The 27,479-nt window shown below is 35.3% G+C and overlaps 1 protein-coding gene and 1 long non-coding RNA gene across 3 annotated transcripts in view; one reads left to right on the forward strand and one right to left on the reverse strand.

Moving 5' to 3' along the window:
* Positions 1 to 27,162, forward strand: part of LOC101741363 (PAS domain-containing protein cky-1) — a 172,555-nt gene extending 145,393 nt beyond the window's left edge. Inside the window, exons 7-12 of one of the 2 annotated variants that reach the window (XM_012694808.4) lie at positions 4,820 to 5,004; positions 10,916 to 11,022; positions 15,251 to 15,404; positions 24,664 to 24,987; positions 25,683 to 26,299; positions 26,381 to 27,162. In XM_012694808.4, the coding sequence (XP_012550262.1) occupies positions 4,820 to 5,004; positions 10,916 to 11,022; positions 15,251 to 15,404; positions 24,664 to 24,987; positions 25,683 to 26,299; positions 26,381 to 26,427 (1,434 nt within the window). In that variant the 3' untranslated portion in view covers positions 26,428 to 27,162. The remainder of the gene's footprint in view (positions 1 to 4,819; positions 5,005 to 10,915; positions 11,023 to 15,250; positions 15,405 to 24,663; positions 24,988 to 25,682; positions 26,300 to 26,380) is intronic. The other variant, XM_021351418.3, reaches the window with a different exon arrangement.
* On the reverse strand, positions 4,777 to 11,173 carry LOC134199143 (uncharacterized). Its single transcript, XR_009973500.1, has 2 exons — positions 10,885 to 11,173; positions 4,777 to 5,011 (listed from the first exon to the last, which is right to left on the reverse strand). It is a non-coding gene; the product is annotated as an uncharacterized LOC134199143 (long non-coding RNA).
* Positions 27,163 to 27,479: the final 317 nt, after the last annotated feature.

Raw genomic sequence — 27,479 nt, forward strand, 5'->3', positions numbered from 1 at the left:
AATAACCTAAGCGTACTTACATGTTATTATCCGCAACACGCTTCGTCAGATTACAGAAATAGAGTTATAAGCAACATGCTTCGTCAAAAAGTACAATACTTACTTTCAGCTACAAACGTCGTCATTATAGGTCCACGCTAACAGCAATGCGCGCGTAGGCATCGGCTAGTCAAACAAGCCACTCTGGATCGCACCCGGCCCGAAAGTACCCATTACGCTAGCAGCATTGCCACGCTGTATGGCAATGGATAATGCTTAAAATATAAGTACAGCGTGTGTTAAGAGACATTATCAACTCTTACCGCAACCAGCAAATTCAATTAAACTCATCAAATCAATTTCACTCTTCATTTATTCAATTTTATTCAATCTATAAACTTGAGTAAACAAAGTGCGTGATATTAATTTGTGATAATAATATAATCTAGCACATAATTACTAAATAATTCACAACAAACCACAGTGCGGCTAATACGCTAATTATAACTTGACTGCGGTGCTATTTATCTAGTTAAGTGGTCGTTTTGGTATGTTTGACAGAACCTCGCCCCCTTTTCGAGAAATTATTGATAAGCTGCGAACAAAGCCTTAGCCTTACTTAACTTGACCACGTTTATCCTAGCGCCAATAATAAAATCATATTTGTAAGCATTGTGGTCTAATCGTAACTATATATCAAACATTTTAACGGACTTGATACTGTAACGTGTCTCAATCAAGCTAATACTTTATGTGGTTGTCATATATTTTTGAATTGATTAATTAAAATAGATTGTTTCGTTTATTATATATGAAATAAATGACGAATTATACAAAATAGGTTTTAAATGTTGGTTGAGAATTTTTTACAATCAATATAAGTAAGAATTTTATTCCAAATAAATAAATGCTTCCAATTACAGAACGTTATAGACATAATTTACACGACGTGTCATTTAAAAACTGCACAGTTAATTAATTCATAAGTAATGCTTCTGACATCCTGCTGCTTATGTTATTTGATAAACACAATCATTACTTCACTGGAAATCAAATAAAGTCACGATTAAGGTTGTCACCAAATAGATAATTGAGATATTAAGAAGGTAAGGTGTTTTGTTGTGTCAAGTGTCTGTAGAATTAAATGAAGAGCCAAAATTAAAATTTATAAATATGATGATAATTTCCATACTTTATTTCAATAGCAGCATAACTACCAATCAATTCATTATAAACGCTCTAAAACACAGACACGAAACAAAAAAGACCAGAAAAACCAGAATTCCCTCTCAAGGGGCAACCACAAATATCTCTATTTAGTTTGACAGCCCTATTCATGACGGTTATCGTTCAGATAGAAAGTGGTCATTGTTCAGCATTGCTCGGTTTGTGCGATGGATTCTGGTCCAAATGAAGGTATATACAGATAATAAGTCACGATTGATCGCCCTGTTCTGTCATATTCTAATGAGCTAAAAGTTGTGAGCTGTAGCGAGAAAACAAATCGATTTATTTGCGCGAAATCTTGTTCGTGATTGGACTAAATTATGTAATACATTGTTGTTTTTCATACATTGGTTATTATTTGTTTATGCATTAAAACTCTGAATAATTTTTTGGTCATTTATCTGCATACGTTTCAACTCGTGATCATATTGGCTGAGGCAATTTTGATATAGTTGATAGATAATTCAAAAAACCCCAGCGTATTAGTAAGTTGTCTAAAGGATTATTTTTTCTCTATAAAACATAGGGCACACGGATCATAATAAAATTCATACCTAGTAGTTAGAAAAACTAGCGTTTTCAATGGTAATTTCAATATTCAAAGAATAAAATAATCCCCGCAATCACTACAGTAAATAATAATTTATAGAACTACCCACATTTAGGGTACCATGCTTTTATTTGCGTGCGATTAGTAGTTCTCATTCAACTTCTTCACCAAGTTAATTAGATGCTTGAGATTCCTGGTAACCTCAGGAAGAAACATTGTATTCAGTCTGAAGGTTCAGAATCCGAGCTACTATCTCACAATTTTTATTTTATTACATTTCTAAAGCAGGGATAAGGTGTATTATGGAGCACATTCGACTAGTTTCTACTATGAATCCCCCGACCGTTCTGGTCTGGAAGACCAAATAGCGATTTTTACAAAGATACGATTACGACTGGGTCGTCGTGACGGCGGTTTGCCGATATTCATTCATTAAAAATAAAATAACCTATTCAACTTCGTCAACAACTTGACAGCCGGTCGCTCGTGTCTTGTACCAAACGTAACCGGTGCCGTATGTTCGGGCGTACCACTAATATAGTCGATACGTTAATCTTACGTTTCGTATCCGGCTAGTAAATCGGCATTGCGTTACGTTCCCGGGTGGGCGGACACGCGTCGACATTACAAATCATTCTGATAGTTTTTAATTTCATTGTTACAACGAATTAGTCGTATGTGGTTCGACGGTAATTTCGGTGTTCTATTACCGCTATTATTGGCTATTGGAACAACTATTATTTAAAACGAAGCGAAAAACATGCAATTACATAATATGAAATGACTGAATGAAATGCAATGCTATGAGAACTTAAACTATCCCTTATAATATTTAATTATTATAGAAGAAGAAGACTGATTGATTTTGGAAACAATTACGTTATATTTTTGTCCTGCATGTTCAGCAACATGAAGAAGAATTATAATTTTGTAAATTATTCTTTACGAATCTAGAGGAATATGTACTGCAGAAACATTCAAATAGTCCGAACTTTACTTATTATTATTAATTTAGATACGTACATAATAATCTCATACTAGTGTTGACATTTTTTTTATTGCATATATGGGTGAACGAGCTCACAGCCAACGTGGTGTTAAGTGGCTACTGGAGCCCATAGACATCTGCAACGTAAATGCGACACCCACCTTGAGATATAAGCTCTAAGGTTTCAAATATAGTTACAACGGCTGCCCCACCCTTCAAACCGTAACGCGTTACTGTTTCACGACAGAAATAAGCAGGGTGGTGGTACCTACCCGCGCGGACTCACAAGAGATCCTACCACCAGTATTTGACAGTATATGAAATGACATTCTTCGGACGTAATGGATTTAATGAGAGGACTTTACAGTATGTCCGCGATACGGCAATCGCAGCATCAATTTCCATTGGCCGAAATGACCACCTTTCTTCGGACAGTCAAACTTATCGGAATAATATAACTAGTCCAAAAATCCATAACGAAATCACAAGCTTGGTCAACAAATAACGGTATTGGAAAAATAACAAAGTACTTAGATCATACAAAATGATCTATTTCTGTTCAATGATATAATCGGACTTACGAGGCCGAAGTGGACATGATTGAAATAGATCTTATGGTGCTAAGCCCAGAGCTAGCAAAGTAAGTTTATGTATTGATTTATGTATGTAAGGAAGAAGGCCCAGAGGTAGAAGTCCAATGCGCTGGTAGGATCAGCCACATACTCTATACCTTTAGGGCGATTTATAATGGCTTTTGTAAATGACATTCTACATTCGGAGTCTGGTAGGACTAATTCTTGTCTCATATATGTTTCAAATACTCATTAAAGGTGAAAATTCTAAATTTCAGAAACATCTTCCTTTTTCTAGTAAAAAATACTTAAAAACAATATTTTTTATTTCATGTACGGTAAATTAAATGTATATATAAATTAATAGAAATGTTAAATATCAAAAAAATTACTGGTGGTAGGACGTAGTCCGCACGGGTTGTGAAGCAGTAATGCGTTTCGGTTTTGAAGGGTGGGTAGCCGCTGTAACTGTACTGAGACCTTAGAACTTATATCTCAAGGTAAGTGGCGCAGTTACGCTGTAGATGTTCATGGGCTCCAGTAACTACTTAGCGCCAGGTGGGCTGTGAGCTCGTTAACCCATCTAAGACATAAAAAAAAATTGAAAAATTTTAGCGAAGCTGATATTGTAATTCAATATTTCGATGCGAGTTCACAGAATTTACGTCCGCGTAATTACCTAGAGATATATTTAATACGATGGTATTAGCCTCAACAAAACGTTGCTATATCGTCCAAGGTCGTATCGAACCGGATCGTGCATCGGATCGGTGAGCGGCTCAACTGTGAACTATTGTATCGAACTTTCTGTCTTCTATTGTTGTTTAAAATTTTATAAAGAATGTCATAGAACCACACCTCCTTTCGAAGTTCGGGCTGCAAGTCAAAAGGTTTCGTTTGGCGTAATTTGCGACCTTGACTTCTGATGTTTCGGCATTGCTTTGAGGCTTACTACCACTAACTTTGTTTTGTTTTAAAGCTCAATGAGTAAATGAACTCACGTTCGGGTTTTCTGGTGATTGCCTGAGCCCATTGATCACCCACACAGACATAGCCAACGTGAAAATCATTACCCTCCTTAAAACTCATGACCACCTCATCCAAGTGCCAATTTACTTCTATGGTGGCTCCTCCACCCTTGAAATTGGAACGCGTGGCTTCATGGTAGAAATTGGCAGAATTGTTTTACCTATCAGTGTTGACACACAAAACGTCCTACCATTAACAAAGAAGACTTAGTTAAGGATATTGAAGTACAGCCTCTTTTTTTGTTAATTCAATTAACAATTCATTAATGTTTTCTTTTAGTAAAACATGCGTTGTGGTACAAAATTTATGTATAGTATGTTATTTATTTATAGTACTAATTTCCTGACTCCGTGAGGCATGAATAAAATCCGCGACCACGAAAGCTGTAAAGTATTCGTTCTATATGTCTGTCGGAATCAATAAACGCGAGATTCAACTGTACGATTAATTTTAATCATACCTATTCCTTTTTAGGTAGTTCTTGTGCGGGGTCACTACGTGTCATATCTGCCGCTGTGCAGCCGCAACGAGCCGGTGTTTGTGGCGGTGTGCACGCCGCTCGCGATGCCGGAGACCCGCGAGTGCGTGGTGCACGGAGCCACCAACGTATTCACCACTCTGCACGCCATGGACATGAAGATACTCCACGTTGACACCAAGTAAGACCTACATAGAAAAGAACACTATATTACTGAAAATCCTCAGTACGTAGTCTCGTTTACCCTTTGAGTGCCATGCTGGTCACCGATGCCGTACGTGGCGCACTGAAGTAATTATGTCAATTTCTCTCTTCGATCTTCTTACTAAGGGGCCGGAATATCAGCAGACTCTGAGAAAGACGAATCCGAAGATACTGAGAATGAATCGGTTTCTAAAAATTAAAAATATACATTGAAAACAAAACAAGGAAAAGTTAGGCAATTCAGGCGCTTAGTAACAGAAATCGATATAATTACTTCAGTGCGCTACGCAGGGCACCGGTGACATACATAACAGTCAAAGGGCTAAAAAAAATACATGTGTGCAATTCACACGTGGTAGAAGTGAAACCTTCAAAAATGAAAATACAATTATCCCAAATGTTTAAGTATATGTAAAATTTTGTCATTAGCAAATAATTGTAAATCATCTTATATAGTATAAGGTAGCGCCCTCTGTGAATTGATATCTTAACTTCACGTATAATGTGTTCTATCTCATTCTCTCGCCGGCTGAATCCTATACATTTATGTGTTTGTGTCTCTATGGACTTATTTTTTCGTTTCGTTTCATCGAGTTTGAAATCACAACGATTCTAAAGAAGTTTCACTTCAAAAATATCATGTAACAAAGATTTATTTATTAGGTAAGTATATAATTGCCCTTTACGTTAAACTCTTGGAACTCTACAGAAAAAAAAAACACAGTATAAACATACCGGTGTCAGACAAAAAGCTGATGAGCCATCAACGAAAAACAATCAACAAAATTTGCATAACAAAACATAACATTAGTGCAACACGTGTCCTTACGTCTGATACGATCTGAACACACCCACACCGAAGCTCAAACAAACATTTAATTCACAAGAACGTTTCCTCATGCAAACCTAATGTTCTCCAGTTCAAGGCCTGCTCTGAACAATGCTAAATTGATGCGTAACTGTCGCCGTTCTGCCGTCGATCAAGCTACTGTATGACAACATGTCTATTGAAAACGTTTCATATTCATAGATGTCACTGTAGCAGCCCTCAATGGCACGAGATAAAGAGGTATTGAAATAATACGCAATGGTAAACAGCCCGGTCAGATGAGTTTGTCACTTGTGCCACAAATAAACTGGCGGTTTTATGCAGCCGCCGCCTGCTTTAGATTTATGGAGGGCATATAGCGAATATTCGAGCGGGAATAATTTAATGTTTAATAATAAGCTCGATACTCCTTGAATTCAATAGTTGATAGTCATGGATGGTTTGGAAACACCAATGTTTATTTGGAAATTTCAATAGCTCAACTACTTTTTTTAAGTGATTTTTGGTTCCGATATTTATCACAAATCAAATGTTTTCGGACTCCTCCTGTAATCACCAGTTACGGTTGCTTAATATTTTTAGGACTTAACCCGCCTCTTAGACTACAAGGTACAATTATTATTGCTACGGGCAAAAAAGGACACTATATCATGAATACATGTAATAAATTAACATAGTAAATAAATTCACAATTAATTGTGTCTTGTTAACAAGACCTAGAATAATTCAATACATACATTCTCTCATAAATGTCATAACCAAGTTAACCTCTCGGAGTTCACGTATATCTTGCCACAAGCTTCCGTTGGTTACATTCCGTTGTTTTGCCTGCAAGTCACACATTCTATTGTCTGTGTCGATTATTTCTAACGCAACGTTAATGTTTTCCGCAGTATCGAAATGTAAACATGGCACCTGATCGGAAGCGCTTGGCTTTGCATACAATGATACTTGTAAAGTATATACATAAATAAACAGTGTAGTCTTTGATGCTTGATTAGATCTCATTATTTTCGTAATACTGCAAGATTGTACTGCCCGTGCATGAATTGTATTTTACTGTAAACTAGCCCAATGAGTTTCCCGCCGGATTTTCTCAGTGGGTCGCGTTTCCGATCCGGTGGTAATTTTTGCGAAGCACTGCTCTTGCTAGAGCCAGTGTTAGCAACACTCCCCGGTTTGAGCCCCGTGAGGCCCCGAAGGCTATAAGGATAGGAAAACTGTAAGCGATTTAAGGCATTTGCCATTTGCCAAAAGACAAAGGCAAAAAACGCAAGGCTTAAATCTATTGTCAAAAAAGGTTACCAACTTTTGCTATTATCACAGAAATGTAGAATTTAAAAAAAGGTCTTTTAATTACAAAGACACTCAAGAAACTCGTAACTGCTAGATTAATACAGCACCCGTGACATTTAATTAACGATTGATCAATTTAGATTTAACCGAACACCACGGTTTACGATCTTGTATTATACGGAATATACCTTAAACAGATCACGCAAGTATTCGCCGCGCAAATAATGTTCTATTACATGTGGCGATCGTAAACATTATTGTCCTGTCTTTATTTAATACAATACGAGGTTTTCAATGAGCCATTTCTAATAAATATCCATTATGATATACGCATGCGTGATCGTATAAACCAAGGAATGAATTGTAATGTGTTTGCATTGCCTTCGAAAACTATGCTGCTGATTCAAAATCAATGTTTATACAAATACAGAAATTAACATTGACCAAAGCGTGTAGTAATCAAATTCATTGTTTTTTTTATAATAAATGCCGTCTTCTTGTATTAGTTGGATTTTGGTATGGAGATTTTTCTTCTCACAACATTAGAGTACCAACTCTATTTAATGAATTTAGAATATCCCACTATGTTTTAATCTTTATATAATTTATTTCTGAATTTCTTAGCAATCTATCGAAATGAATTCCTACGTCTAGGAGCAATTTTTCTAATCGAGTCGATGACAATTAGACACTTCAACCATCCGTGGGTTTAACGTATAAGTCGTCCGTATAAATACCTACTCGTATATCGATTGTCTTGTTTCTGCCGGGACTAGATTCATAAAATTCAAACAACTATTCTTGTTAAAATAAACACATACCTAACACGACGTCTTCATAAACAATTTACTTGATGAGGAAATAGCAGCGGGTAATAAAAACCTATATGTTTTCTAATTACTGATGCCAATTAATTGAGAGAACAAATAACTACGGAAACCCTATTCATTTATGCAGCAAAAAATTATAGGTTCTGGTTTAAAGGATTGGGTAATCTTCATGCAATATTCACATAGAACTTTGTTGGTTTGGGTGGGGACACGTTATGATCTCTATAGTGACCTCTTAAGACAACTAAAAGAGTATGCTAATAGTTTTATTAACAAAAAACCTGGATATAAATAAAGTTAGAACTACTTTTACGGTTTAATACCGCGTTTTTTGTTATTGTCATTACATTTGATATTCGACGAATAAAGAATAAAACCTTAGTCGTCTGTGACCACAAAAATTGTAAAGTATTCGAAAAAAACTCAAAAGAAAATGACAATTTAAAAAAAAAACTCAAAATTTAACCAATTTATTTTAATTATGTCTACGACTCGAGAAAATCGAAGAAAATAGATGCTATTGGTAGGAACAGATCATGAATATTCTTGTTTTATTAGTGGTCCAACAAGCACGCGAACCATCTCATGTAAAATTATAATTTGCGTAATTACTGGTTGTAGGACATCTTGTGTGTCCGCGTGGGTGGGTACCACCACCCTGCCTATTTTTGCCGTGAAGCAGTAATGCGTTTCGGTTTGAAGGGTGGGGCAGCCGTTGTAGCTATACATGAGACCTTAGAACTTGTATCTCAAGGTGGGTGGCGCATTTACGTTGTGGATGTCTATGGGCTCCAATAACCACTTAACACCAGGTAGGCTGTGACCTCTTCCATCCATCTAAGCAATAAAAAAAAAAGTAAATACAACCTCCAAACCTTGACACGCAGTTGACCATAACTTTACATATGTTTTTCTAGAAGCTATTATTTTTATAGCGTATTCAAACACGTATTGCCCAATTCTCGAACTTTGTCGCTTGTAATTGTTTCTTCAACAATTTTAATTCACCTTCAAATCGAGAGAGCATTTCAAGTCGTTTGCCAATTAAATTTTATTTAAGTGTTTGCATTTCTTTTAGCTTTAGATGATAGCCACTCCATGCGGGCACTAAATGGCTGGTATCCTCAAAAGTACTCGTAATATAGGTCATTGCTGTTCAAAACTTAGCTTATTTGTTTCTAATAAATAAGATTCTAAATAGAATAATAAGTTGACTTGAAATTATTTTCTTAGGTTTTTTTTTCTATACCCTTATGAAGTTGAGGTCAAGTTCACGCCTCACCTGGTGCGATTTTATTAGGTATTTCTTATAGCTTAGAACCAGTTAAATGCCAAAACTCACAGGTATCACAACCAGAATGCCGTTATCGACCTCATGAGATGAGATCAAAGTTTCCACTGTATTGTGAGTTGATTGAGCCACCCTTAAAACTGGAACGTATGATTGCTCCGCGGCTCTAGACGAGATCTTGTGACCTACTTATATGAGTAACAACACTCCATACGAATGCTGGCAAAGCCCATAGTGTCGGTTCACGTAATTCCGAACGTTACCTTACGATTTCAAATTAATAATAGCTAAAATTCAATAAGAATAACGAATAAGATTATAATTAAAAAAAAACATTAATACATTACGAAATCAGAAGTAAAACAATAAAATTAAAATCAATAGTCTAAAATCAATACGAATTTTTGTACCAGACATGACACAAACAAACTTATATCAAGAAGGGTCATCTCGTCTATCAATCATTCGGGAGACCTTGTAAGTTGCAATGGCAAATGATTTCGTGTGTTTGTATTATGACTTCTGTGCTTGTGAATTAATGAGATTGCGGAGTTTTTGTTGTTTAATTATATGTAGGTATCGGCTTAAGAAATGTATTATAATAAATCGATTCCGGCATATTAAGAGGATGCTTACATTGTGATTTAATTGCATAATTTACTTTTAAAGAGCCACAATAAATAAATAAAACAATAAGAGTTTTTTTGCTGAATGTTTTAATAAAAAAAAAAAAGACATGCTTAAAAATTATTTTATGTTTATCGATATTAGATTGATCGATTAACAGTGAAGTCATAGAAATATGAGGGAATTTTGTATAACGCGATCTTCGTGGATGTGGATGTGTGATGTAAAAGTTATCGATGTTCAGTTTCTTAGGAACCAATAAAACTGTACTTTTAATAGTTAAACAAACAAACAAAAAAACCTATGGTCTCAATAACAAATACAGCTACTTCCGACTTCCGAGTAATTAACTACTTTCACAGTGTAATTTCGCATCTAATATTTTCAATTCCTAAATTCTGACAATACGAATACAGTTTTCGTAGTCTGATGAGACAGTTTGCTTGACTTTGGTTGTAATTTTCACGATAAGAGTATCATAGGTCAACCAAGAACCAAACGTCCTCTTTATTAAAACTTGGGCTCTTTTTTATTTCAATTGCCTCGTATACTATACCTTTTTTTAATGCTTACATGGGTGGACTAAGTCATGGCCCATCTGATGTTAAGTGGCTGTGAGAGCCGATAATACATGAACAACGTAAATGCCGTACCCACCTTGAGACATAAGGTCTGTCTCAGTTTTATAGTATAACGGCAGCCCTACCCTTCAAACCGTAACGCATTACTGCTTTACGGCAGAAATAGACGGGATGGTGGTACCTACCACCCATGCGGGCTTACAACATGCCGTACCAGCATTAAAAAATATGTAAAATGAATTTGTCTAGCTTTTTAGGGAGGATATGAATCTTGTCAAATTGTATAAATAGTAAACGCGTCAAATAATAATAAATTGAACCATATAAATAGTAGGTATAAAGTTAGTTAATTGTAAAAAGGAATTACAAGAATACGAATGTATTATTAGATCGAAATGCTTACTTAATTAAAATTCTGTTTTTTTTTTGTCCAGTAGCGAGTGGCATTTAGGTTGGGAGCGAAGTTCATTGCACGGAGTCAGCTGGTACCACCTTCTCCATCCTGACTGCTGTAAGGAGGCACAAAGCAAGCATCGATTAAGTAAGTACACAAATAAGTATATCGTATCACTTTTAGATATTTTCTAAAGTATTAAGTAATATCAATAACACCGATATATGTTTATCTGTGTTGCAAGAAAATTGTCGTCCTTTTTACAATCTAGTATTTTCCTCTTTCTTAGAGTATCCAGACTTTTTGGCGGGAACGCGAGGAGTGAAGTTCTGTGATTTGTTTTATTTTGTCTATTTAGTGTTTCTTCAGGTTAAAATATATAATAACGGTGGCTTATTAACTGTTTAAAACCTGTGAAAGTGCACAAATGTGGGGAAGTGAAACAAAGCCGCTGGACATAACTTCTCGGGATCCTCCAAAAAGTCCACTAAAAAAATCTCAGAAAATGACCACCATTTTACTGAGATTATATTTCATCGCATATCATTTCATTTCATCACAGTTGATTAATGTCTCAAATTAAGCATACGTATTCATTTCATTTCACTCCATATTATCATTTTTCATAAGAATAAGAATATAAATTATAATAAGACATGACTTAAAGGTCTTAGTTACCAGGTCATAAAATCCCTTTAAAATTAGAATATCCAACTTCAGAATGAATTGATATTAACTCAAATGGCTCGAGCTCTTCCGCGCATTGATACAGATTAGTTACAGCGGCAAAGGGTATCTGCTATTTCCACATGTTTCGCAAAATGAAATCTACAAGGAAATCAGTGATGTTTCGATAACCTAAGACAATACACATTAGCGTGCGTTATCTGTAACGCTACATTTTAGGAAAAGTTGTGTTTATGACGTGACTGTCGTGTGTGAACAAAACTACGTGAGAGATTAAATCGTATTAAATACTGTTATGTTGCTGATTTTGTAATCTTTACTCTGTGTAATTTTATTTTTTTGGCCAACCTTAAAGGCGCCAATTTTTGTGGTATTCTTTGGAAGTCTTACTTGCATTAGAATAATGGATCCCTTTACTTCAATCTGACACGCATGATTGCTGCGTGAAAATAATCACAGCAACGCCGACTAGTGCTTGCAATGTCCTATCATAAAATAATTGCTTATAAAATCTATAGCAGGTCCACTGCTTAAGGTTATTGCATATTTTAGGAATCAACTTATAAGCTTCATCACATCGTAAATATCTGTGTCATACATATGCGTGTATGTGTGTGCGTGTATGTGTGTTGCAGTGTCTGATAAAAAAATGACAAAATAAAAGTCAACAAAATTAAAATTCATCTCACCACTTTGTGTTGGCAAAAATTTATTTCGTGAAAACATTTCTTACGTGAAATCAAGATGTACTTGATGTTTTCTTCATAAAGTATAAATGTTTATTACATTTACTATTACTTTTAACTGTAAATGTAATTTATTAAGCTATAAACAACGCAGTTTTAAACGTCAAACATTTAACATTATTGAGTAATTTTAATTGTGATAGTAACTAATGAAATAAGAAATAATCATCGACAATGATCCCAAAGAATTGTAAAGAAAACTTCGAAAGATGTTTATAGCGAAATTAGTAAAAGCGATTTTTATTTATAAAGGCAGTTTAATCGTAAGCACAAACCCCATAAATATGATGTTTTCTTAGCACTAAACACTATTAATGGCTGCTGTTTCCGCGTTTTCATTGAAAACATCGTACATAATATTTCCAACACCTTTCTCGACTAATTCCCGAGACATAAATTAATCGGCAGTAAAAGTTATGTTTCATTCATTCGAGATTTACACCTACATATAACCGTCAGATTTAGAATTAGTTCTATTTACATCTGCACTGTTAAATCATGCTTGAAAGCGTAGGCTGATTAGCTCTGTACACTAATATTAGTTGAAATGCTTTTCTGTTGTTCTGAGCATACACGAAGCTCACGATAGCTCACAGATTCACAAGTCCACAAGAGTTTCCGAAACTGAAGCCAAGAGATGTCACAGCGTAAATGTCTCGACTCATATTTAGATTTAAGGTCGTCTCAATTATATTTGGTAAAGACTGTCCTTCAGCTTAAGTGCATTACGATTTCACGACTAAACTATTCAAGTTCATTTCCTTTCATTCCGTATTTGAAGTCATTACTATCCATTTCCCTTTTCATACAGCAAACATAGCTTCAAAATTCATAAAAATATTTGGTTGTTATGGGGTATGTTCCCTTTGCCTATACAACGAACGAATCCATCAATGTAAATCTAATTAATTTACGCGCGTTAAAAAATGAAACGTATATCTAGTAAATTATAACCTTATTTCAAAAATAAAACCATTCACCAACATTCCGAAATAATAAATTAATTAAATCAAACATGAAAAATGTACGGTCGGTATCAATGAATGTATAGACGCAAAGATTTGCGCCATCGAACGATTTCAATTGAAATCAGATAAGTCGAGGTATTAGCATTCGTTTCCATTCTTTGCGACAGTACACAATGAATTTATTAACGTTTTCGATCAGATATAGGAATTCTATTAATTACTATCGTTGCGGTACGAGTACTTCGAATGGGTGTCTTATTTACATATCGCGTTGGCACAGTTTTATTACATACGTTTATAATGGTCATTGAGGCTTGATTAAATATTTAATGTCGTGCCTGTGATAATTTTAAGAGCTTGCCCTGCCAGTCATCGATATATTGTAATATATTGATGTTGCCAGTGGTCAAATGTTGGTACTGACACTTTTTTTAAGAGATTCCATGACCTGGTAACTAAGACCTTTAGATCATGTCTTATTTTAATTTATATTCTTATTTTTATCTGGCACTAACACTTTGATATTTATAAAATAGATTATAAACATAGTTATTCAATGACTACATGAGACTCTAGGGCGGTAAAAACACTAAAATTTTAAAAATCATAAAATAGTTACGATACATCTATTTGTAAAAACAAACTACTACAGGCACCTTCAATGAACGAAACTTCAAAAGTCAAGGTGCTTGTCGAAATTGGGCATCCGAACAAAAAAAGAACGGATAAGTTTGACACCTCATTGACACACAGAAAAGGAATTCTGGGTCTAAGATACGAGCAAATAAAAACTAAAATGCTCTGAAATCTATACTTGCATTAATCTGTCGTAGAGAACCAAATTTGATATGTCCAATTTTAACAATTCACACTCAATCGAATCTCGATTGTTATATAATACATGGAACAATTGATATTTTTTATTATCGCTTCACGATAATGTCAGACCACAAAAAATTACGAACAAGTATCAATTTATTGGAGTGATGATTTTTACAATAAAAAATAAATGTACACACATTAATAAAACACAGTACACGTGGACTGTTTTTGTGTACTTGTTTTAGCAATAACTTGTGTGATCGAAATTAGCCCACTGAGTTTCTCGCCGGATCTTCTCAGTGGGTCGCGTTTCCGATCCGGTGGTAGATTCTGCGAAGCACGGCTCTTGCTAGGGTTCGTGTTAGCAACATCGTCAGGTTTGAGCCCCGTGAGCTCACCTACTAAAGTTAGGGTTACGCTGACATAGCCGCTAGGGCTATCAGCTTAGGTAGGGAAAAAAAAAATTACCATAGAACTAATCATATTTTACGAACATTATGTATCTGAAATAAAAATAGTAGAACATTTTTCTGGGCCTATTAAACATCCATCTTAAGCAGAGATCTACGATATACTGAAAGACGCGATGAAAATTACTTTTTTGTTTTTGCTAGTTAACCACTAATGTTATAATTTGTTTTTTTGATGGATTTTCCGTGTACATTTTACATGTACAGTGATTCTGGCCAATTTTAAAATGATGCCCTAAGTATCAAGTTAGACTAGGGCTTGAATTTTCTAGAAGATAATATAATTCACGAGTTCGCGAGAGTTCGCTTTGGTTTAGTAAAATTTTAATTTATTAAGTTCACTAAACACATACTGACTGACAAGTATTGTTATATGAAATTAATAATATAGAAATCTTTTCCGTACATACGTACCTAAAAAATAACGCTTGTAAATGTAAAGTTAATCTATGAAATTTTTTATTATTTTTTAGTTTTTATCGTTTATCACTTCAAACTATTTTAGCAATTTTTAATAATACTTGAAGCGTATTTCTTATTTCAAATCCCTGATTTCAAAACAATTTAGGTTGGCGGTGAGATTGACGTGTTTTTAAAGTCCGGTTAAATTATTTTAACACCAGATGGCCTGTAAGCTTCTCTGATCACTTACTGCAATTAAAAAACGCTTTTCTTTTAACAGTTACGCAATCGGAACAAGAAAGGTCCTGCATTGCATTACTCAGACTGCAGAGGAGATCTGGCCAATTCCTGTGGGTCCACACCGTGTTGCAGCTCAAAGACAATCTGGAGAACTCGCAGCGGCCGCTGATAGTCTGCACCAATCAGGTTTTGAGGTTAATATTTCCAGAAATTTCATCCTTACTAACATGCGGATTACTTAGAAATATGTTTATTTGGGAGGTTTAACGACAAAGGGAAGATATTCCATCCATTCCGGGTGGGTGATATTGCTCGGTAGATTGTCAGTCCGAATTTTCTTGTTTGGGACTTGTAAATATATAAGCTTATCTTGAAAATTTTAGCTTGAAAGCGAGATTCAGACTTCAGTCTGCTGTATGATAGCTACCGCCACGCTATCTTCGGCAATTCGTAATGTAAATGCATGTCATGTCAAAATCATTTTATTTTAAAACTGAATAGACTTGAGAAGTAGTTATTTTTCGACTAGTTTTGAATCTTCTCAGCGCGTACCCCGAGTCTTAATGATTTAAAGTAATTGTAATTACTTCTAAATAAATGTACATGTAATTTTTCTCCAACGCGTTTAGGGGATCCCTCTCCGGTTCTGGTCGAAAAGCACTTAGTTATCCCTTTATATTACGACAACAGGCAAGAAACCCCAAAGACCCAAATCACTTCAACATTCTACCAAAGAGACCCTTTAATCTCCACAAAAGATCCTTAAGCCGCAAAACTCTTCGAACTAATTGGCTCTAAAGGCTATAGTATTAAACGGACCGATAATTCTTCGGCTCACGGCACGCTTTCGACTTTGAAAAATTACGGCTATAACTTAACACGGTCACTTACAGACTTCCCTATTGAGATATCAATAGTAGATGACGTTGTACGACGCGCGGCTCTCGCGGAAATGTGCCCCATACCATAGTCTCAGCGAGAAGTCGACGAGAAGCATAGGGTTTTAATTTTGTTATTCACACTTTTACTAAAGAGTTACTAATCATTCTCCTAGCTTGATTTAAAAGGAACAATTCGAAAAAAAAAGGTATTTAAGTATTCGAGCTAAACTAATGGTTTTTTAACTGCCTCCGTAAGCATGGTGAGACATCACAGTCGCATAAGTTAGCAATGTCGTAGATAGCAAACCAAGTCACCGCTAAGAACTCTCTTTGGACCTCATTTCTTCGTTCTTGGAAAAACTAGAGTGACATTTATTCCAAAGACGGATGGTACGTGGGAAAAGTGTCTCTAGAAGCACATCTATGGATTAAGTCTGCGCCGCTGGCAAATGGCGTGATGATTAAAATGAGATGACGGTATCAACCCAAACACTTTTACTGGCGGTAGGACCTTTTGTGAGTCCGCGCGGGTAGGTACCACCACCCCGCCTATTTCTGCCGTGAAGCAGTAATGCGTTTCGGTTTAAAGGGCGGGGCAGCCGTTGTAACTCTACTTGAGACCTTAGAACTTATATCTCAAGGTGAGTGGCGCATTTACGTCGTGTCTGTGGGCTCCAGTAACCACTTCACACCAGGTGGGCTGTGAGCTCGTCCACTTATCTAAGCAATAAAAAAAAAAACAATATCCTCAGAAAACTCTACGCGAGCTACTTAGCATGCAACTCGAACGTGGTTCTATAGTTTAGTTTGTTAGAGAATAAATATTGTAAGGGGGTGATTTATTGAGCCAGAACCGCTCCGGAGTCGATCGGGCCGATGTTACTATCGACCCGGTTGAAATATGCCCGCAGAGAGCTATTGTTGTGATGTGAGAAACTATGTTTAACAAGCGCCGCAGTTGATCGATGGCGCCCTTGGTAACACCCCGGCGTATTTCATTGCAAAATGGTACGGTTAAATTATTATGTCAATTTTTTCAGAGCTTACACGAGTCGAGCTTGAAATAATTGTTTAATTTGATCTATTAAAAAGAACATTAAAAATTTTCTGATTAAACGACCCTGATGAATAATAAAACAAATTTCAACAATTACTACTTCAAGTTAGTTTTTTTCAATGGGGTAAATGATACGCTTGAATATAATTATTACTAAACGACAATTTTACTACATCAGTCTTGAAATTATTTTTTGTTAATTAATTATAAAATTCTATTGTTTTAATTTAATTCCTACTTTATCAAAAAAGATGTAGCTGCTTACACATCTGTAAATTTTATTTTAAGCAATGTGGTATTAATGAATAGGTAGACATCTACTTGTTAAGTAAGTTAGATCGCATTGTTCACCTGACACCTTATTACGTCTTTCAAAACTTTCTATTGTACGTATTTCTAAATTTATTACTCTATTCAGTAATCCAGATTAGGTTGAGTCAGTGTAGATAAGAATCAGTGCCAACAAAATCATTACCACAGAGGGCAGGCGACACACAAAATTAAATAAATTACTATAAACAAGAGTACACACTGTTGCAAAAATTCAATATCGAATTTCCAAATTTCATTAAATTATTTAAAGTATACGCAGTGATTTAATCGGTTTACGCGAGTCATAGACATAGACATAAGAGAGACATAATTAAAACCAATTTAGCGGATTAATCTCCCGTTTTTATTGTCATTAAATCATTTCCTATTTCGGTTTCGGGTACTTTACAGTATTCGTGGTCACAGACGACTGCGATTGACGTTGATTAAGCAAGCCGTAAAAGTAATTTTAAATAAAGCATACATCTTAACAAACAATTTTATTTCTGCCGTGAAGCAGTAATGTTTCAGTTTTTAGGGTGCAGTTTGTAGGGTGATGCAGCCGTTGTATCTATACTTAGAACACATCTCAAGGTGGGTAGCGCATTTACGTTGTAGACGTCTATGGGTTCCAGTATCACTTAACACCAGGGGAGCTGTGGTGAGGTCGTCCACCCATCTAAGTGATAAAAAAAAAACTACTTCAACTGCTGCCCAATGTCATATTGTTACACGTTTTCTTGTAACGTCTAACCAAATTACATACATAAATTTAAAAGGCTTATTTGTTTATTTTTACATACTAATCTATTCGTTTACACATGACTTATTCGACTACTACAACTTTAATTGATCTTCTGAAAAGATTATTAGAGTATGTACTAATTTTAAAGTTTTTTTTTTTTATAATTACCACACATTTGACATAGGTTTGAGATACAATGAATTTCAGCCAAACGGTGTATTTCATCAAACATTTAACAGTAAGCATAGCAAAACGTAATCTTATGAACGTAACGTCACATAATAAAACTTATATAGATTGCAGAGTCCACATTTGGAAAAATGTTTCATTACGATTTGAAATTCTTTAACCGACAAACGAAGAATAAACAGTATGATACAAGCTTTACCGTAAGTAGTGACTGGTTAGCATATTAGATAGTAAATCTAAATTAATTTGAATGGGTGAGTGGGTGACAGTGCGGTCAGAACTAAACAATCAAATAGGACAAAGGGCGGTGGCGCGGCCCTTCAGTGCACGGGCCAGTGATATGTGACGGTCCAAGTCATAAGCGGTTCTTGTTATATGGAATTCATATTTTATAATAGTTTTTTTTTCTTTATTTCCGATATCTAATTATATAATTATTTGATACTAGGCCAAATAAGTGGTCTTACAATTAAATATCCTCAAATAGAATTTCACACCCTAACATCTTCTTCTTGCGTTTAATCTTAAGCACAGACATAACTAGCCTAGGTTTTAATTTCTTTTTCATTTTTTGGGTACACTCGCTGACAGCCCAGGTGAATGCAGTCGGTCACTTTGAAACATGAGGTCGTAGTTACAATTGAATTACATTACGACTGTTCCACCCTTTAGATCGGAATGCATGACCACTTCGCGAGAGAAATAGGCAGGACGTTAGCACCTTGCCATGCGGGCTTACAATGTACTACGAGTACATATAATTTAACATGAAAGTTAATTAGAGGCCTACCATAGTCTGGCATCTCTGAAATTAACCAGTATAAATATGGAGCCGGTTGTTAAGTCAGGAGAATGGACGACTCGTTGCACACTTCTGTATCGATTATACCCTTTCTTCCTACCATTGAATCTTTCAAACGAAAATAGATATTTAAATAAAAGGTCATTCATCAAGATTTTTCTAGAATAGACGAACGCATAATCTGCTACGTATATGGTATTCAGCGCGAAGTCCAATGCGCAAAAAAATCACCTCCCAAAATCTTACACGGCCAGATAAATACGCTAGCTCTCATCACTTGACTTCACACCCACGCTGTGGTGTTTATAAATCCGTTCAGTTCACAAGCCGGGTTGCATTGTCACTTGGATTGCGTTATTTGTCACTTTTGTCACGTTCCTCTGAACTAACAAAACAAAATTACGTCACGTGCTCTAAGATTTTTTTTTATTTCTTTCATCGTAGACCCGATCGCGATGACCGAAATCATAAAACAAATGTTCAGTATGTTTGTCTTTTAAGTATATTTACAATAAATATACTTAATTTGTCTTTTAGTTTGACAAACTTTTTTCGTGTCATCTAAAATGCGAGTTTAAATAAAAAAAATACGACAAACTGAAGTCTATATTGTATTTGGTACCTTCTATTAATCCCTCCAGCCTGTACCATTTTAATTGGACTTCGTTATTTTAATAGAAATTCATTTTGTAAATTATCATAGATCTATCTATCCAGTATGTAATCAATCCATTACCACTCCCTAGCACGGGCATATTCTGTGTCCTCCAAAAGTCGCTGGTGCTACTACTGAATCCGTCTCTAATAACAGCATTCAGGCATATTTTCCCATTTAACTACAAAATTATTAGCCCTAACCTATAATGAATGTGTACTATTATGTTGTACTCTACAATCCTGCATATTTTGATACCACATACATACGGTTCTGCGTGTTTCTGCCGCGAAGAAATACTACAACCGAGCAGATCGTTCGATGTATCAAAACATTAAGTATTCTTGTTGTGATATTTTTGAGCTACGATAATCCCTTTAGATCAAATGAACATTGAACTCACACTTTGAATAGAATTATCCTAAATGCAGTTCTCAAACATTATTTTAGAGTATACGCCTTGAATTAATCGAAGCTTATTTTTTTATTTTTTATTTTTTTGCTGCTTAGATGGGTGGACGAGGTCACAGCCCACCTGGTGTTAAATGATTACTGAAGCCCATAGACATCAATACCGTAAATGCCGCCACCCACCTTAAGATCTAAGGTCTCAAGTATAGTTACAACGGCTGCCCCACCCTTCAAACCGAAACGCATTACTGCTTCACGGCAGAAATAGGTAGGGTGGTACTTACCCGCGCGGACTCACAAGAGGTCCTACCACCCGTAAAAACATTGGACATATCTTGAAAAACATTGTTGTACTCAAAATGCTAAAATAGTCTATCCGTTTTTTGTCCTGGTTTTCGATACGCATTTTGTTTGCGATATGTAGAACGACTGCGTATTGTCGACATGTCTCCCGCCTACATCTTGCCCTTCAGATTTATGCGTTTGGCTGCGCGGACGCACAAATTGGCCAGGGAGGGCATACCGGATTGTGTGATTAAATTATAATCACATTGAACTAGAATACACAGAACGAGCATTGTATGTTAAAATTCGAGAAAATAAGGAATAGATTTCGTATAAACTTAGTAAAGCAGATAGGTAATTTCGTTCAAAAAGATTACACAAGTTATACCTGTAGGTATTTAGTTATATTTTTTTGTGTGTCATCTGTTAGTTTATCTAAGTATTCATGCTAGAGTATTTTGAACTCTAAGCTTTATGTGTTTAAAATCATTTTATTTTATTTTATTTCACTACGATCATGAGAGCCGATGGATATATACAATGAGCTTTCCTTTTATTATATTTAGTGTAGATTATATTTAGTGTAGAGTGTTCAATATAGACGAAATTTCAGGCAGTATTTTATATGTGGCAAATTAACCATTTCATCTTGGTAACTCAACGTCCACACAATAAAGTCTTTCAAAAAGTTAATCTGGAGGATGTGTAATTTACGACAAAAATATAAAGATACTTTCTAATTTTTGTTTTAATGAGTGAAAATATCTTATTAAAATTAAATGGTGCCCTTCTAGTATGACAGTTTATCTGTGGCAGTCAATATCGACATCCGAGATCCCATTTACTTGGGAATGCATAACGAGCTCCGTATTAAAACTAATACAATTAAGATGAATGCTGAGGAAAGCTTGAATCTTTACCGGGGAAGGTTTTTTGCATTTCGTATTCGCAAACAATCATTTAATTCAAGCTATTTAAAAAAAAAACTCAACAAAAAAGAATAAAATGAATGTACCTCCCCCGTTTTTAGACTAAAAAACAAAAGTTAATGAAGCATTATTACTCATACACTACAGGACGATTTACGCATGTTCCTGGAACGACGCGTTCGAGATTATCGTAGGCGATTTTTTCGGGAACACTTACGAGACACGCACTCGCGTCGATCTGAATTCTTATAGATTCGTAACAAAGGTAACAAATTTCGTGACTACATCATACAAAGCATATTCATTTCCGGTGTCCTGAAAATAAATTTTGTTCGAATAAACACTGGATAAAAATCTTGGAAGGTTACAGAAATAAGCATAGCACTCAATAATAATATGATACGCTATTTTACGATGTAAAAGAAAATAAAAAATATTATTTCCAAAACGCGAATTCAGTTTTAACAAATATGGCAACTAAACAGAGAAGATTTTAGAATTTAGAGAAACTCCACAATAAATAAGCAATAAATAAACATTACTTGGCGAGGTCAAGCTTATTAATGGGAAATCTAACTAAAAAGTGGAACAAAAGCAATGATAGAAAACAAAGAGTTTTGAAGCATAGCAGATAAAAAAAATACTATATAGTTAGTTACCTTCAATACTTTAAACGGTGTGTATTAAATTATTTTTTTTAACTTAGCGTAAATATTTTCAAAAACCTTCGCCCGCAAAAGTGCCCTTTTGATTTCCTGTTAACAAACAGCCTTCGCGCTGTTATCTCTCTCACCCAAAGCGAATACGAAAGCGATTTGTCGTCGTCCAACACATATCTAAACTTTAATGTACACTCGCAAACAAGATACATTGAATTTTTTTTTTTTTATTGCTTAGATGTGTGGAAGAGCTCACAGCCCACCTGGTGTTAAGTGGTTACTGGAGCCCATAGACATCTACAACGTAAATGCGCCACCCACCTTGAGATATCAGTTCTAAGGTCTCAAGTATAGTTACAACGGCTGCCCCACCCTTCAAACCGAAACGCATTACTGCTTCACGGCAGAAATAGGCAGGGCGGTGGTACCTACCCGCGCGGACTCACAAGAGGTCCTACCACCAGTAAGTAAGTAAGTAAGTAATATGGCAAACCAATACATCCAAAGTTTAAGCGATGTAAATAATCTTCAATGTATACTACAAAATAACTCGTGTGTATTGTACACAAATTTTGTACATAAAATTTTACTTTCCTGATCAACACTCAGTCTTAGTAATTATTTATGTACGGATACCTTTACAGTTTTTTTCAGATCTCAAGTGGTAAATTAGAGTTCAAAATTAAAGCCTTGATCTCATAAATGCTATAGGCATAAGTATCCTATCACTGTACCATTTTCTATCCTCATATAACGTGGAAGAAATATTAGCACAAATTAGTTCCCCAAAATCAATGAATATGGTGTAATCCTCGCAAGGAGGTACCTTGCGTCAGGATGAACGTAACCATATCCTAGCTAGCGGCTTGCTTGATTTGAAATCAATGTGTATAAATTTTTTTTTTGACAAAACGTCACAGAAAAAAAACTGACGTGACAATGACATTTGGTGCGCTAAACATGGCGGATTTTCGGCCTCATTAGACATTTACGTATATTCATGTTGAATTTTATGTATGCACTGAAATACTGTTATATTGTTTTCCTGCGAGTTACAGTGCTGAGTAAGAACGAGATAGATATATGTTTATGTGTGTGCCTTCGAAATGGGTGCTATTTATGTAAGCAATTGTACGTATAGAACAATATGTCGTGTCTCTACTATATTGGTCTATGCTGAAGTATGAAACCTATCCATGACGTCAATGCGTTCGATGACATTTTTTGTTAACTGTCACGACTTCTTTTGTATAAAAGCGTTTTCAACGCCACTGTACGATTGTTAGTCCAGGGCTTAAGTCCAACTATGTGACATTTTCCTGCATCCACTATCTAAAGGTTGCCAGCGCAAACGCTGGGTTAGGCACCTTACACTAAAGGTTACATTAAATACAAATTCAAAACTGTTTCTAAAGTTATTTCGTTTATTTCCGTCTTCATTGCCTTAGTAATGTGTCTTATGTGCATCAATAATTAAGGTAAATGAAAATTTTATTCATATGTAGTCTACATATTATGTAGCATTTCAAAAAACATTCAAAATCACTTATAGAACTTTTATAATTTAATAAATTACAGCAGACTTTAAGATCCCTAATCTATTTATTGCCGCCTTAACTTTAACAATGCTACAAATAACGCAAAGAAATACTTAATATAAACATTAAACTTTAGCGGTCACATTTTGTGTTGCCGTAATGGGTGAACCGTGTAACATCGTTTCTGCTCAGTTGATGCCAATTCTTTCTCTTTATTACCGATGAACGTTTAAAAGTTATTTAAATTGGATACTTGTGTTCGTAATAATTATCTTAAATAATGCTAAAGATACCCCGGTTCCGAGAGTGCTTCGCAATTTTATTAATTGAAAATATTGCAAAATTCTTACAAACTTACGTAGATAAGTTACTTTAATTAGTTATCAGTTTAAGGCTTGAAACACGCTAGAACGCTGAATTCAATTATCACTCGGGATTTCTAGGCGATGTCCAATTTCAGAACAGTGTCTTATATGAGAGATAAAGGGTGTATTTTATCACTTAGATAACCTTAGATAAAATTAGAAAATCTTCCAGATTACCCTTTTTCACACTGGATAATTCTGAAAAAGTCATATGCCTAATAAATTTATTATTTACCTTTGCCTCATTTGATCGTAATGGAATAAACTATTATGTTACTTTAAGTGATTCAAAAACGATATCATAAAAAACGTCTGCTTTAATCAAATGCTCTTAGTGGTGGTAGGACCTCATGTGAGTCCGCGCGGGCAGGTACCACCACCCTGCCTATTTCTGCCGTGAAGCAGTAATGCGTTTCGGTTTGAAGGGTGGGGCAGCCGTTGTAACTATAGTTGAGACCTTAGACCTTATATCTTAAGGTGACTGGCGCATTTACGTTGTAGATGTCTATGGGCTCCAGTAACCACTTAACACCAGGTGGGCTGTGAGCTCGTCCACCCATCTAAGCAATAAATAAATAAAAAATGCGGCAGGTACTTCATATACTTAAACGTTGATTGTCAACAGTGAACATGAAGCATCAGTAATGAAAGCGAACCCTTGGCTCTACCACTACTACGCTGTCCAGTCGAAAATCCACTACGGGCTCGCCTACGAAGCGGCAACCAGAATGTACGGACCTCCGCCTCCGGACCTACAAGTTTACCCGTCGGCGGTTCAATATACACCGGCTCCACCAGTCTGTATCAACGGAACCCAACCGATGGTTATGCAACCTGGGCTGCAGACTCCGATACCGCATGTGCCAACTCATCTGACTCCAATGCACTACGCCTACGATAGATCAGACACAGGACCTGTAGATTATTCCGTCTCATTACAAGAGAGCAGGTATTTGATAAAATAATTTAATTACTTAATATCTGTTCAACCTCTACACAACCATCTAACATTACTACTGTATAGAACGAAATCCGTAAAACATCAGAGTGTATCAGATAAGGCTAAATAAAATAAAATACATCCAAATTAATTGACTATTAAATTAACATCATGAAACTTGACTAAAAGCCTAAAACGAATGAACATTGTACTGTATAAATGCATTTTATTTAATCTACTTAATTAGGAGCCTTCACTGAAGTACACACGAAAATTGCCACATCACACAGCGCATCTGTATGTAGCTTATACTGATTGTGGATTACATAAAAAACTACAAATTTATAACAATACTAATACATTATTAGTAATATGTGGGTATAAGATACCATGAATTTGGATACGATTTGAGTAGGTACCTACCTAGCTTAAATAGTGACTTTCATATTCAATGCAAACAGTAAATATGATAAGCCACCAGAAAAAAACTAACACAGATGCGTGAACCTTTTAACTTTTAATGAGATACAATCGCATCTTAATGGGATGTCCTAGAAACAGACTAATTGCGCCAAGACCTTGTGGCATCAAAGAGTTTGTACTGAGCACTATTAGCTCGCTCTCGTCATTTACATATCTAATTACAATCTCAGTGGTTAGTTTAGCTAAAATTCCGCATGTTTAACATTAGATTCCCATTTCAGGTACCACAATATACGGGTAGAGGATACCAGGATTCAGTCTAATGCTAAACGAAAAGGAAAAAACGCTGAGGAAAAGCCCAGTACGCCTAATTCCAATTTATCTCCCAGGTGCACACCATCAACGGTTACATCCGGTGGAGACATTTTGGTCGCCGTATCTGCGGGCTCGATTGCAAGCAGACGCCCTGGTTCTAAAAACTTTAATATCACTGAAACCGAAATAGTCGACCAGTGGAATCCAAGTCCGACATGGTCCGAGACGGCACTTCAGAAAGTTCCTGATGTTTGTCACCAAGATTTGAGTCCATATGTGACAACAACGCCTCCGACACCCACAGGCACACCCTCGGCGTACACACACAACTACAGCCATACATTTGTTTTCGACTGGTCACCAGAGCAATATGTTCCTCATACTAACAATAGATGTAATACAGTGACAACGGAAAGTTCCTTTCAACAGACGTGGAATAGAAGTCAAAGAACATTCGCTAATAGCGGAGAGAGTTCTGTAGATGAGATTTGCAATACTAATAGGTTAAGTTTAACAATGAGGGTCAGTAATCCACCGCCTTACAATGTAACCAGCGAAGGGGAAATGCTTAGGAGGCAGATAGGTAAGTTTGAGTAACATAGGTAACTAATTTACTATTCATTTACAATTTAATGTTTAAGTTAATTTTGTTTTGTTTTCATAGATCGTGGACATCCCGATTCCCCGGATGCGAAAAAGCCCGCATTATAACTATTACCTGTATAATGACATTTTAATTTTAGTATCATATTGTTTTGTTACCTGTAATTATTTTATACAATTATAATGTTGAATAGAAGAAATACTAGCTCTGGAACTCTCCTGTGATCTTGTATTATATGAATAAATATAATTTGTGTATAGTAGCAATTGTACATAAAGAATTACTGTTTACGTAAAATCGTGAGCTCTAGGATATCATTGAAAGTAAATAGCGTTGAATTTATAATATTGCGTTTATGTGTCAAAAGTGTTTTTTACGGAAGATGAAATATCTTTTCCATTTTAAAAGTTTTATCGGTAAAGATACTTTTGAAGTCCGCTGTCCTAAACATTTTTACCGTGGTACTTATAGTAAGGAATTCTCACTTTAATTTTGTTAAATAAGTAGGTAGGAGTAAGTACTTAACGCGTTTATTCGCTTAGTGCGTTTTTGTTTTATTTGTAAACATTGTTAATGTATATTCAACTTGTTTTAAATATTTATCGAATTAACTTGTGTTATTATTATAAAAATATTCCTGTAGTTTTATAATCGATTTGTATACCTACAACTTGTATTTTTGTAAGTAGTATTAAATATTCGTACCGTCCGAAATATGGTCCATGTTGTACAAAGTAGTCTTACTATATTATATGATTCCAAATTTGGTATAGCCATTATAGGTTATATTAAACTTGTATAAACCTATTGTGTGAATTTTGAAAATAAAAAGTTTTGAGACCCTAGTCAATTGCTTTATTTTTTATTCTGCAAACCCTCTCTGTAACGGGCATTGACCTTTTTCTGTTTAAAAAAACCATTGCCTAAATACTAACCTTTTTAATGTTTTACCTTTGTTGGTCTTCCAAAAAATAACTACGGCAAATATTTAAGAAATATTTAAATCAGTTCCTTAAATTGGACTGTATAGGTTCTCACCTCACAATGAATATAACAAGACGAAACTAGATTAAAGTATCACAATGTAGATAGAGCACGTTATAATTAATTTAAAAAAATGTAAAAATAAATTAAATTGTTATTAGTAGTTTCATACAAC

The sequence above is a fragment of the Bombyx mori genome, chromosome 7 (assembly GCF_030269925.1).
Source record: "Bombyx mori chromosome 7, ASM3026992v2".
NCBI classification, from domain to species: Eukaryota; Metazoa; Arthropoda; class Insecta; order Lepidoptera; family Bombycidae; genus Bombyx; species Bombyx mori.